Source organism: Varroa destructor, unplaced genomic scaffold (genome assembly GCF_002443255.2).
Source record: "Varroa destructor unplaced genomic scaffold, Vdes_3.0 BEIS01000005.1, whole genome shotgun sequence".
NCBI classification, from domain to species: domain Eukaryota; kingdom Metazoa; phylum Arthropoda; class Arachnida; order Mesostigmata; family Varroidae; genus Varroa; species Varroa destructor.
In genome coordinates, this window is record NW_019211458.1 from 16,847,325 (window position 1) to 16,861,256 (window position 13,932).

Here is a 13,932-nt window from a genome sequence, read left to right on the forward strand (position 1 = left end):
TTAAACAACCTCCAATGTACAGATACAGTTCTATTTTCGATGCAGTTGCACGTGGCCGCCGCCGTCTACTGGCATTCGAAAAAAATCGTGGTGCCATTTTGGCCAAGCAGCGTGTACGGGGCTGAAATGTTTTGTTTTGTCTGCTGTCCCTTTTTTGATGTTGTTGTTCTTCGAACGAATTTGAGCAGTGTCTAACTACACGTAGCAGTCAAGATCCATGTGTTTCCCTGGGACGCGTGCTGTTCGTATATGTGTGTAATTGTTTATGATGGCTCCAGGCACGAGTTTTGAGAAGAATGTGTTTTCTTATGTCGACAGCGAGGTCGAATCGCTTACACAAGATATCACGCAATTTCTCAAGTGAGTCTCACGGTAACTGAAAATTCAGGTGAATATACAGGCATCGCACTGCCATGTTATGTAAGGTGCGCATTAAACTGTATCAAATAGAAGAATAGCACAGCGTAATCACTTGTTAATTTTCTTACACAGTTGTATCCAATGATCGTGCACACCTTTTTTAGCTTTATGGGTGTGTCTATCATAATTAATTTTCCTAGTTACATGTGTGCGAGTTATATGACACGATATATATATATATATATATATATATATATATATATATATATATATATATATATATATAGTCTTATATATGAGTGTGAATATTAGAGCTGTAAATTAGTACGTAATATACTTTCAAGACAGTTATTAGAATTGAACTAACCGGCTGCTCTCTAATAACTCTGGTATATCTCCATGATGGTTCAGTGATAACATGTTCACCTATTAAATTTAAGGGCACATGGTGCTCTGTGTTCGAAAGTGCATCATTTCGTGCTAATAGCAAGCTGTCTGAAGCAATGCTTAAGGCCAGTATCGGACGAAAAACTCAAAACATTTGAATGTGTATCTGTATACATTTGTATAGGACCCTTGTATAAATATCTACAATGTGAGGGTTTTCACGACAATACTACTGGCCGTTGCCAGCATTGTTGCTTTCAATTGGTACGCACACTTCGAAGTAAAAAAGAAGGTACTATTTGGTGTGGACAACGAATTATTTCTTAAAAAAACCTAGTTCAGCTTGCGCCCTACAACGTGGAATCTGTTAGTAACGTCCACTATTTTGACTTACCTTTCTTGTTATAGAAATCACAATTATTTGAGCTGAACAGGCAGTTAGTTCATCGCGAGCTTTAGAATGATGGTGCAAAGGAACATCCTTTTACATAAACCGCCCTATGAAAAGAGGATACCGTTTAATCAGGAAACCAAGTCCCAGACAAAGTTTCACCAAAAGATAACCTATACCTACAGCTCCAGCTCTCCATACACAGTCCTAACAAATTTCAAACAACAAAAACAAACAAAAATCACTCAAATAGGCGAATTTATCAGGAAGACCACGATAGGTTTTAAAGGCCAGCTCTAAACTTGTGTGTTTATTTGTGCAGTTGTGTACGCTTGCAAAAACCTTTATAGAAATTTCCGCAGTGCCATAGAGATTCCATGTTTTTACGATAACGCCGGTGACTATCGTCATTATGTTATTAAACGTCTCCTTTTGATGCGTGCCAAAAAAGAACTTCAAACACTTTTTCGAACTTATTTTCAGTAGGACGGAACGCCTGCTCATTATCATTGTGAGTATATCCTTATGAGTCTTCGAAAGAGTGCTATCGGACAAAGAAACAAAAAAAGACAAACAAAAAGAAAAAAATATGATAGCTTGATTATTTCAAGATCGGACGCCCGTGGGATTTTGCCATGCAAATGCATCTTGATCAAGTTACATTTACTCATCATTGCTGTTAATTCATCTCTTATCGATCAACAAAACAATATACCATTGTCAGAGAAAGTATACAAAGCAATTTCAGTCACTTTACGTCATTTAAGCTGTAAAAGTCTTGTTAAATTTATAAAACTAAGGGATCTGCCATATGCCTAAAGATGGTACTAGGATGCAGTGAGTGGCTTAATATCTATCGCAGTTTTCTCCTCATCTGGAGAACCTACGTGTATCGTCATACTCGTGAAAACCTGGTGTCCTGCAGGGTTTATGGTAGGCCAGCGTGAGAGACAAAACGCCTGTTTTCCATTCCCTTTCTTCTCACTATTCTTCATTGCACGCGAAACAAAAAAAACTCATCAACTTCCGCGAATTTTTTCTTTCAGTTTCTAAAATTGACTTCGGAAGCTCTTGTTGTTGAAAATACAACAACAATGTAGATCCTTGAATTAGTAATTATTAACTGGCTAGAAGATAAGGTTTTGAGTCATCGTGTCCTCCCAGTAGTTCTTTCAAAAAAGAAACGTTAAGACAAGTGAATTGTTTGCGGTTATTCACTGTAAGAACGTTCCAAATAATGTGTATCCCGTACGTTACAAGGAGCCATTCTAAGGCCGCACAAACCGACAGCGGTTACGAGGGACAAGCTATAAAACGACTTGATCACCAATACGGTCAACTCTGCCTTCCTGCACCTTTCGATTAAATGTGCGGTGAAACTTCTACTGCTCAAAGAAAAGCCATTTCAAGTGCAGAAACTCATTTACATAGGCAAAAGGCGACTTGGAAGAGCACAAGGTGATATTGCTTCAGTTACAGTCAAATTTAGATTCAACTCATATCTGTGACTGCTTTGTGGAGTCGAACTAGAGCTTTCTAACCTAACCTAATCTGTATGCCACGTATAGTACTACGTCGTCTTCATAAAAAATGACTTCGACAAATTTTTTCGGTCCTCTTTTATCAGGCCCTTAAACAAGATAAAGTATAAGAGTGGGCTTAGAGCGTCCCTTTGAACCAAACATTGTTTCGCGCGAGTTCAGCCATTACATAGTCAATAGTTATGCTTTTTTGCAGAGTTGCAGCGACAAGGATGAGCATAGTCATAATAGGGACATCCACCTCGGTTGGCGTGAGCATACCTTGTGCTTGAGCGCCGGGTCGAAGATCGCCTTGAAGTCGAGGAACACCATGTATAGAGGATTACGCAGCGCGGCCAGTGCTGTTTAGACTTTGGCCGCAAGAACCCTGCACACTGTTTCAATGAAGCATTCTATTCGAAACCCATATTTCTCTGTTGGGATGGGGGTACTTATTTAAAGCAGCTTATGACAAATGCTGTTCTCCGCTATTCCCTGTCATGATAACACTGCGGTGTCGGGTACTGCTTTTATTTACGGGTTATTAACAGGGTAGCATATCTCCACTGTGCTGGAAATGTACTGCTATGTAAATAATTATCTAGCAGTATGTCTAGCACAGCGGCTTTCTTTTTGCATAGGCTTTCAAGACTTTGCGTTACTACCCGAGGTGTAAAATACGAGGATGTCACATTGTATTGAGATTCGCTCTTCCAGGGGAGAAAAGGGGTACCGCGCGTAGTGTCGTATCCTTTGAAGCAAACATTTCGAAAAGCGATTTATGAGAGCCGAGGAGCTCATCGTACAAGCCGCCGATCTGCCATGGCGCGGTAGTCACCTGTATGGTTAGCGTCCTGCATCAACAAACAAACATGCCTCCAGGTGTTCATGGTTTACGCAGTACAGATGGTATCCAAAACGAAGGCTAGAAGATATAGATCCAGCTCTATTTTGGCTGTAAGCCTGAAACCATCTGGGTACTCTGAGCAAGGCTGCGGGTGTAGTCGAACTACGGCCTACACTTTCGGAGCCAGTAAAGATTCCACTAAAAGCTGCGTACAAGTTTCAGCATTCACCTCATCAGGTATAGAAATATAGAAATAAATTCCTAAATGCTTTCTAGGAGTTTGTCTATATGTAGGCACGCGATGGAACTTGGCGCTTGACAGTCCGTGCACATAAAACTTGCTCTATCGCTTTTGGTATGTGAACACGAGTGATTATGCCCTCTAACAGAAAATAATCCTCACCCTAAAACTTTACCTTATTCCTGGTTACGGTCGTTGTAAATATATCGATAAAAGTCAGCGTCGAGGTGGGACTGATTACCCACCAACGAAGGTTCGTCAGAGTGTTTTGAATGCCGTAATGCAGCTTGAATTCAGCTGGTCAAGGCAGGCGTTGAAATCGCCCGCAAGGATTAAAAAAGAGGCATAGTGAGAAGACAGCGCTTTCAGTCCACCATAGTCACTGGCCATATGGGGCAATCACGTTATTCTACACTAGGCATGGCGTGAAATCACCTATACTATGATTGTACAAAAGCAAGATGCTTTAATTAAGGTAGCATGGTTCGCTGTCCTTCGTCGCAGGGCAATACACTTAATATAAACGCCGTAAATTAAAAAAGCTAGCTATCCAAGACTTTGTTAGTACGTGAATGTTTGTGCTCGTAGGAGTGCCTTAAAATTAAGCCGACTCTAGAAAACCGACGACACTCGCAGATTTAAAAGCCGCATTCGAGTTAAGACAGGGCACGACACCTAATAAAAAGTATTAAGTTTCTGAATTAAGAGCCGACCGTTATATGTTGTGTTTTGATCAGAATGGTCACAATTTTCAATATTTGCGGTAAAAGAAAGTTGAATATTTTATATTTTTTTGGCGGTTTGAATATTAATTTATGTAAATAAAAATTTAGGTTATAATAACTAAAACTGTGTATGCATTTTTGGGGGCACTCTGTATATAATAGGCCCTGGTCGCACACAGACACCGCTAGCGTCAAAAGGTAACAAAAAAAAAGATAGAATAAGTAGACTCCTTTATTTACATATTTATTATTCAAATATTCACATCTGATTACTTAACATAATAACACAACAAAGGGTCGTGAGATTGGCCACTTGGTACAAATGTACCATTTGAAACTACGCCTTTTGAAAATATATATGCATATATCTTGTGAATCTGGTGTGCAAAATCCTATGAATAACCTTCTGTAAATTCAAAGCGATTTCATATACTGCATGTCATCTCTGATGAACTCTATTGACGGCTTTCAGAAAAAATGACAAGTCTGTAGACAAATTTCGCCAATTGTCGAAGTCGCTTTATGACGGATTGAAACGAGATGAACGGTGTCTGGATTTTCAGAGCGCAGAAGATCTTGATCAGCTGATCGTTGAAGAATTCGACGATGAACAAATCTGGTAAGCCAAAAACAAACCGCTATTCGTTTTTTAAGTGCCAGTTAATTTGATGCCACAGAGAAAGCTTCAAAAAACCTTAGGTTCAGGTTTGAACTCTGTGCTTACGTTGTTGTTACAGTTATCGCTTAACGATGTATCTTTTTTTTTTTATTAAACTGAGCATTGATTATTGAAATTTATAATGCTGTTAAATAGTATCTCCAAGATTTAAGTAGGAAACAGAGGTTACTACTGTTTCTTTCTGTAAAGTGTTGGTTTCGAGACGCTTTTAAATATGAAAATTTTCATCGTATACTTCTCCGACCCAATGTATAGTGTATAATACCTGGATTTTGCTAGTTGCTACTACAATCTTATGCCCTCGTTTTTTTTTGCTACTTGATGCGGATACATACCTGAGATTTATTCTACAGTTGTTAATATAGTGAACGGTATTTTGGAGATTAGAATAACGAGTCTCTTTGTTGTTTTAGGCAAGAGTTAGAACTGCGAAACGAACCTCTTTTCAATGTCGCATTGGCAGCGGTTGCCCGGCTGAGAGCCAAGACAGATCTTGACTTTGGAATTGAGCTTGAAAAAGAAAGTGCGAATGGCGATGAAGGTTAGTTCTTAAGCTGGATGCGTTCTGTAATCCTTGGAAGTTCCTAATTTCTCGGATATCAACAAAGGAGTTGTGCACAAGTAGCCGATCAAAGTTACAGCGTTTAATCAAATAAAAAAGGAAACGCTTTAGTTTGAAAAAAAACTAAAGTGTTTACTTCAAATGTAAAATAAACGGTCACTGCTCGGTGGACCACTATTGCTAAGTAAAAAGCAGTTGCTTGCAATTGTGCTTCTGTACACGTGGACGTGGTTGGCTGCAGTTCACTAACAAAATTCCCTTAGCAGATAGTCTTTTTACATTATCAAGGGGACTCTTTGATACCATAAAAGAAAAATTTGTTCATTTCTCTTCATAAATCGTTTCTAGAGCTCCACGACGAAGAGGTGAAAATGGGAAGCGAGGATGAAGACCTTGATAAAGATGAAGAGCTCGGCTTGGAGGCACAAGCTGCACATGGGAACAAAAAATCTAAGGAAGGTTCTGTCTTCTCGCCAGCTCCACGCCGAAAAGCTTTGCACAAAACGGCCGTCGATGATAATTTCTTTAGCTTGGGAGCGCTCGAGGAGTTCCTCAATAGTGAAGATCAACGGGAACAGCGTAAAATGAATAAAAAAAGACAAAGTAAGGTGGTGCTAAGAATATTATCGATACATTACATGAGTTCTGAAATAAAGCGAAAAGTAGGCTCAGCAAATATATATTAAAAAAAAAAAGAGAACAAAGTGCTGTACGTTGAATCGTGTTCAATTTTTCAAAGACGACTGTTGTGTAAATACGTTCTACTCACTACTTATGCAAAACGTACTCTTTCTTTGCTTAATCGACTCATCAGCTCAGGTCGGTTCTGTAATTAAACGTGTTTTGGTGTTTCTTGCAAATTATCATGATCGTTTATCAGATAAATTAATTCATAAAATAAATCTATACTAACTACATGTTTAAAAGCAAAACACACCGATTGTTAGTGTCTATATATGCACATAAATTTCGATTTAGTAGGTACGGAAATACAGTTAAATCTGTCTTAGACCATGGCCTAACAATTAATCTGTGTAATACAGAAATAACGTGATGCTGCGTTATTAACGTCTCTGTTCTTGATACGCAAGCTCACAGAGTTTGAATTGATATTTTCATGTAAATTTAGTAAAATGTGCCCAACATGTCGTTTCATCGAATCAGTTCGATGTGCTACACAGAATTCGCGTACGTCTGATAGGTACAACTAGCAAGGATCGCGCGTTGAGGTGTTGTAGGCATATAAATTCGTAGACATTTGAAAGCTGTGTTGACGAAACTTTGTTTGTTTTATATTTTTCCGGTATCCAATATATAGGCGAACCTGAGTTAGAAAAAAGCGAAAGCGAAGACGATGAATGGGTAGATTATTATGGAAACTTTACAAGCGATGATGAGGGGTGCGAGGCCAAATACGAAGATTTCTTTGACCCCATCGTGAATCTTAGGGAACTGGTAAATATTTCAACCATTTTATAAGTCTACCAATCTGGTCGTCAAATAAAGTGGTAATCTAATTCATGCATGAAGCAAATTTTAGTTTTCATTATCAGTCATAATTATTAGGTTTATTGGGTATAATATACTTTTATATATTATATAATATATAATACGCACACACATTCAACATTGGTCCGACCTATCGCTCAAAGTGGTTGATTTAAGTTACCGGGACGTTTTTTTTTACTGGTGCATACATTTACAGATAAAAGATATATTGTTTGTTTTTTTCAGGAAAATCAGGAAAAAGAAAAGGACAACGATGATCCGGCTTCCTGTAAGTTGAAAGCATCTGAGGGTCGGAAGTCCGTCCGATTTATTGACGAGGAAGTTAGTGAAACTGAAGATGATGATAAAAGTGGTGACGATTATGATGGTTATAGTAAAACAGAAATGGACGAAAAAGACAATAACTATGATTTACGAGACGCCGAAGACGAAGATGTTGAAAACAATGAACTTGAGGGGGCCTTGAAGACAACTCGAGACCTCTTTAAGGATTCAGATGATAACAAGACAGAGGACGAAAACAAGATGAGCACATTCGAGAAGAACGAGAAGAAGGTTCGTTGCAAAAAAGGGAAAACTAATCGTAATTTTTTAGCTTGTATAGGTTTTTCATTTCACTATTTTAAATATTTGAAATATGTTGTCGGGAATGAATAAGAGGAAGAATAACAGCCACACTAAAATATACACCAAAAGTTATCGAGCTTTACACGCTTTTAGAAATTTTAAGAGATAGTGCAATATAGAACAATATAGGAAAATTATAAACATCATGGAGTTTTAAATACACGTATTCAATGTTTCTGGTGTAAACCTTTCCAGTTGCGTGAGAGGATCACTAAGTTAGAGGAAGTCCGCTTGGCCGAAAAAGGGTGGCAAATGCGTGGTGAAGTGTCGGCCAAAAATCGACCGGAGAACTCATTGATGGAAGAACACCTCGACTTCGATCACCAAACGCGGCAGGCCCCACAGATTACGAGGACATTGACGCAGAAGTTAGAGGACTGGATTTTGCAACGCATTAAAGACAAGGTAAGAAGGCAATAGAAGGTTGAGAACTGGTAAATATCTAAAATAAGCACATTTGGCTTTTCTCACACGCTTCTAATATGAGAAACTATTATCTGCCAAGGCTACACCTATCGGATGCCCCGCTGCGCTAGACTTGGCTAGACAAGAGTTTTACCTTTCTTTAGTGTAACGTGCTCGTCCACTACCGATAGTTCAAAATTAATTGAAGTCCCTTCCGTACAATCGTATACAGATAAGGCGTAAGGCTTCATGATATTTAGTTCTCACCGTTTTAAACAAAATGTTCGTATACGTGATTCTGGGGGCGTAACAAAAGTTTTATAAAATTCTGCCAACTATAGTTACAACGTCTATTAGCTATTTAGATAGTTCTTTTTTCTACAGCATTACCGGAAGTTCATCTAAATAGTGGCTCTGGAAGACGGAATTAAGCAAAATAGTATAGATTTTGGCAAGGGCTGCCATTGTTCCTGAATTCTCAAAAATGTTTTTAAGCTGCCGCTAAAAAATATTAAACAGGCGCATATGTTTTTTGGTACTGTCGATTAAACCAACATATAAAGGGTACTCTTTTATTTCTCATAATAGAGTTCTTCTGTGACATGTGTAGCGTCTGCTTCATTTTGTTTTCTATTGGTTCACTTTTATTCACCTGTTGCATTTATTTATTTTATACTTCAACATGACATACCTAGTGAAACTAGCCGCCTAAAATTTTTCTTCTGGTAAATATTAAGTCCAAGCAGAAATAACAATGGCAACATCCTAATGTCGCTTTATGCCAATTTAAGACAGCAAGTTATTCGCCGATCATGTTAGTTCTATGCATATTAATTGTAGCCTAGGTTTTTTGAAAAAGAAAATACTACGAAACGTTATTGGGGCGTATGTTTGTGCGTTGTTAATAATTGTATTACGTTAATTTCGGAATATGATTGAAATAAATTTTATTTGCATCCGCAATGCTCTAATACCTTATTTTTTCGCACACAGTTGTGTACTTTAAGGCAGCGACTACTCCTTCAGTCGGAGCTTTAGTTAGGTATACGGCACAGTAGCATACTCCAATCATAATGATCTACTAAAACACAACAGTTTTTCATGTGATTGTGAAATTGCGTCCGAAATAGGTTGCTTTAGTACGTAAAAAGGTGTGACTCAGATAATGACTGACAGGCTTCGCAATAGTATATGTGGGGTGAGCCACCCGATTGTATATGTTCTATTCAAGTGCAGTCGTCCGAAGCAACGTTACCAGCAAATGGTTAGTAAAGGCAAAAGCTTAACAATATTCCAGTACGTGTAGATGATACTAGCTCTGCAGTACTGGGGAGCTGTGTCAATTTACCGTATGTTTGAGACAGAAAAGGCTTTTGTGTCTGCTTCTACAGTTGCAGTCTGTGATGATCTTGTTTGCGGAATTCAAGCTAATATTCATTACATAGCGCGGTCAGTTAGTATCTGTTCTCGAAGCCGATACTCAACGACTCTAAGTGGAGCCCCATTTGCATTAGACATCGGCCATCCCTTTTCTTTCCTCCTCGACTTCTGTGTCTCTAAGCATCTGGATCTGTTTTGCATGAGCCACTTCTTCACCGACTCACTGGTATTAAAAGTTTCTTTAAGAATCTTGTATTATAAGGCGATACGCTGTGGCGACACGACCCGCCTAAAGAATCTCTATATGCACGCTCGTCTTCGACCCGTAGACGTTCAAACGTATACAGTTGCAGCTCAGACTAATATACATACTCATTTCCAGAAATATTTCAAGTACAGCAAAGTTCTGCTAATATAATAATTTTGCATCCATGTGAAAGTAGAGGCGAGCTTGAAAGAATACATTGTGTCTAATCGAACTGGCCACTACAGTTCGCAATGTATAATATCGTAAGAATTCGCTAAAAGGCTTGATGATATTTGGTGGCCGATGATATTCTCGACAAAATGTTTCGTGTTCGCTATAATGGAAAGAGCTCGGTCGAGAAAAAAATGATGTAGAGTGTTCAAAGCAGATGCGTTCTATATTCTTATCAACGTGGTGAACCTTCTACGCACTAGAATGTATAAACAAGCGAATCTGCGTACGACCATAGGATCCTTCCTTTACTCAACCTTTGCAGATTAGCCAGTTGGCGTCAGAACTAGCTTTGGACTTTAGCCAGTGTAAACCAGATAGAAGGCGACACGTCAGGGAGTGCGCACATTTCTAATGGGGGAATATACGAGCATTACCTTCATACTCTTGGTATTGCCTTAGCATTAGCTTGCCTAAATATTTGCCTAGTAGTAGCCTCTACCCCACACCAGGATTTCAAACTGGCACCCATTACGTAAGCATCCGTAAGATGGCGTTCTTGGGGGGGGGCTTATGGGAATCGAAGTTTTAATGCTCACTGATTTTCGAACCGCTGTTACTCTCGTTCCGAGAGATTCATTCAGTACAGCAGACGCTTATATGTGCTTCGTAACGAGTATATAGGCGTGATGAGCAAAGTGCTCCCTAGAGTGAATTCGTTTCTACAGCGAAAGTGAGGCTCTCTCGTAAACAAGTGATGTGGATTACACAAGTGGAAAGTGTCCAAATTAAAGCTGTTCTCGCGGAGGAGTTACTATGATCTCGCAAGAAGCAATATGATAGTAGTTTTATGTGAGAAAGTGATGTAGCGATGTCTGTATAATTACCTGGTTTCTTTGCGTGCGAGTAGAGCACCTGCAATCCACCTGAGTATAGTGAACATGTTCACACGTTTTTGATCATTAGAGCAAATGAAGTTGCACAACAAGTCTAAGACAATATGAAGTCCCCAAATTGTACAACTTAATTTGCTTCTTTTTAATATTTTTAAATGTATTGAGTTTAGCCAATTTTGCGTCGGCTCTTTCGCTGTCGGCAATGAATAAAAACAGACTTCATTATAGAAATACAAACCTTATGAGTTAAACTTTCAAAACGATTGGCTTCATAATACGGTCTTTCGTATTGCATATGAATTTCGTGCGATTTTTTAGTAATTTTAGAGTCGCCGTTGTTTCGACGCCTTTATTTTTTAGGTACCGCCTCACCTGATATGGCCTTCCTCTGAATGGCCACCTCTTTACGGATATATTCAGTTTATAGGTTGCATTTCGTTGATTTCGTGTGGTCTCTACGTATCTCGACAATAATTTAGTTGAGAACTATATTAGTCTTTTATTTTACTACAGACTTAGTCCAAACGGCAGTTCTCTAGGCTAAAAGGATCCTGTTAAGAAGTACGTTGGAGCGCGACATGGAACAACCTGTTTTTTTAAGTTAACCTAACTTCAAATTATTTATCACGCTACGTACCATGCGTGTAATCTTTGCCAGTGCGAATAGTTTACCATTCTACCCTATTTAACATAGAAATAAGTCAAGAGATTGTACAAATCGACTGGAACACGCGATCTCCAGTCCAGACATCGCGCGAAACAGTCTTATGGATATCATTGTACCAAGAAGATATCTACCGACAGAATGAAGAGTATGGCTATGACCTGAGAATTCAGATCGTAGAAGGCAAATGTTGGAAGAGTGAGATGTCTGTAGATATTACCATAAGCTGACATCTGAAGCGCTGAAGAGAAACATGGAAGTTGCGTGGCTACAAGGCCTAAAGCGTTACTCACGGATTCCGTAGTAGTATTTGAGATTCCAAAGCTGGCAACTTCTAGACACAGCGAAGCAAGGATTGGTTAAAGAATTATCTACCTTAGTATGACACTTAAGGAAACTACCTGAAAAGAATTTTGATACGTTGATACTGTAATTAATTATCCGATTTCATTGTGACAGGCATGGGATGACGTTGTTAGGAAGGTGAAACCAACAGAAGAGGTATTCGAGTTCCGACGCCGTCTAACACTCGATCAGGAAAAGTCGAAAGTTGGTCTGGCGGAGGTCTACGAGCAAGAGTTCCTCAAGATGAAGGAAGGCGAAAAGGAAGCCACCAATCCCGAATATGACGAGATCAAAAAGCTGATGGGAGCACTGTTCAAACAGCTGGACGCCTTGAGCAATTATCACTTCATGCCTAGACCTGCGCAGGCTGAACTGAAACTTATCAATAACCTGCCAACCATCGCTGTAGAGGAAGTTGCTCCAGCTACTGTTAGCGATGCTACGATGCTTGCACCAGAAGAAATCAGAGTATGTAAATTTAGGCTTTAGGTAAAAATATATAGCTATATATGTGTCTTAATGTAAGTAAGGTTAACTTTAGCATACAAAGTAGATCAAAAATAATTAATATTATTATAAACTATGTCTTTACAGGAAAAACCAAAGCGTGAGGTATTGGCAAAGGACGAACGATCCAAGACAGACAAGAACCGTGAGAGGCGTCTGAAGAAAATACATCAGAGGAGAAAACGTTTCTTTGAAGAGGAGAAACAGAAAAAGCGTGCTGAGCGAGATCTGAAGTTTAGGGAACGTCTTGAACGCAAAACGGCCAGAGAGAACCTGCGAAACAGTACCAACACAAAGGTTCTAAAGACGGTACGTAAATTCACCTTCATGTTTCTGCCAAACCCGGGTAAAAAACGCATTAACTTCAATCTTTATCCTATCCTAATACAATTCAAAAGTTTTTTTTATATCCAAAAGGGTAAGCTTATTATAAATATTATCTGTATTTTGTGCCTATATTCAGCTCTCGGAACCTATTACAAATTATCTATGGCTCTATTCTATGAGAATTTAACACGAAATGATTATTTACTATACATATCTTGTTTACGTCAAAAAGTTCAGCACTAGCTTGCCGGTAAAACACAAGTCTCATTCACTTTATCTTGCCTAAAGTTTTCAAACACTGGCGGTTGGGCAGTCTTTGTATTTGAGTCTCATAAATGGGGCGTTACGTGCTCGATATTCATTTTCAACTGCACTTTTTCTAAATCAGTTATGCCGCTTATTATTTGTATGTTTCAGCCAAAAGAACGTGATTCAGGGTTGAAATCTTCGACGAAATTCTTCCAGCGGCTAGAGGATCAGCTTATAAATCAGGTCGACGCGAAAAAGAAAGCTCAAAAACAGCGCGAGCTGAAGCGAGTACGTGTGGGCAGTTTGAAGCTATAGGGGATGTATGATGACAATGATTATAACAGGCGGCATCGCCGAAAATGGAATGCCTGGGAAGCTAAGCAGACATGCTTGGCTTGTTGTATAACACCTTGTGTATAAATACATCTAATACATCTATCTATACATACTTCCATTAATGAGGTTGAGATAAATTGTTCAAACTTACATTTTTTTTTTAATTAATGGCTGTTGTTATTGTCGTTTTCAAGGCACATGCGAGCTTACACTACATAGAACCAATACATACTTAAAATAGGCTGTTTAAGCATTATATGTTTTGGCACGTGGATGGGTTAATGATACTTAGTTAAGAATAATTGCAGCACATACATTTAACTAGCGACAAAAGCATCGTTTCTAATTTTGTTGTCTGTTTGTTTTTATGGACGTTTTACTGAAAGTGTTCATCATTAATCGTTTGTATCGTAATATAACAAACGATACTATGGCTTTCAACCTTAAAGTGTGACCATGGTAATAAGATGGATGGAAGCTTATGTCGATTTTAAAAAAAGAATCCAGTTCCCACAAAAAATTCAGTTTATAATTTGTGCAATGTGTGTTGAAACACA

The 13,932-nt window shown here is 38.7% G+C and overlaps 1 protein-coding gene across 7 annotated transcripts; it reads left to right on the plus strand.

The window, feature by feature from the left end:
- The first annotated feature begins 115 nt into the window (after nucleotides 1-115).
- On the plus strand, nucleotides 116-13,539 carry LOC111250988 (U3 small nucleolar ribonucleoprotein MPP10-like). 7 transcript variants are annotated; one of them, XM_086989812.1, is made up of 12 exons: nucleotides 142-360; nucleotides 1,622-1,649; nucleotides 4,634-4,669; nucleotides 4,944-5,090; nucleotides 5,564-5,691; nucleotides 6,061-6,315; nucleotides 7,031-7,167; nucleotides 7,447-7,776; nucleotides 8,044-8,253; nucleotides 12,071-12,424; nucleotides 12,551-12,772; nucleotides 13,208-13,539. In XM_086989812.1, exons 1-12 carry the CDS (start codon nucleotides 297-299, stop codon nucleotides 13,352-13,354), a joined length of 2,058 nt encoding a protein of 685 aa, XP_086845938.1. In that variant the 5' UTR covers nucleotides 142-296; the 3' UTR covers nucleotides 13,355-13,539. The 7 variants fall into 7 exon arrangements, with proteins under 7 accessions (XP_022662814.1, XP_086845940.1, XP_022662815.1 ...); XM_086989813.1 differs by having other exon boundaries at nucleotides 1,625-1,649; XM_022807079.2 differs by lacking the exon at nucleotides 1,622-1,649 and having other exon boundaries at nucleotides 116-360.
- The last annotated feature ends 393 nt before the right edge of the window (nucleotides 13,540-13,932 follow it).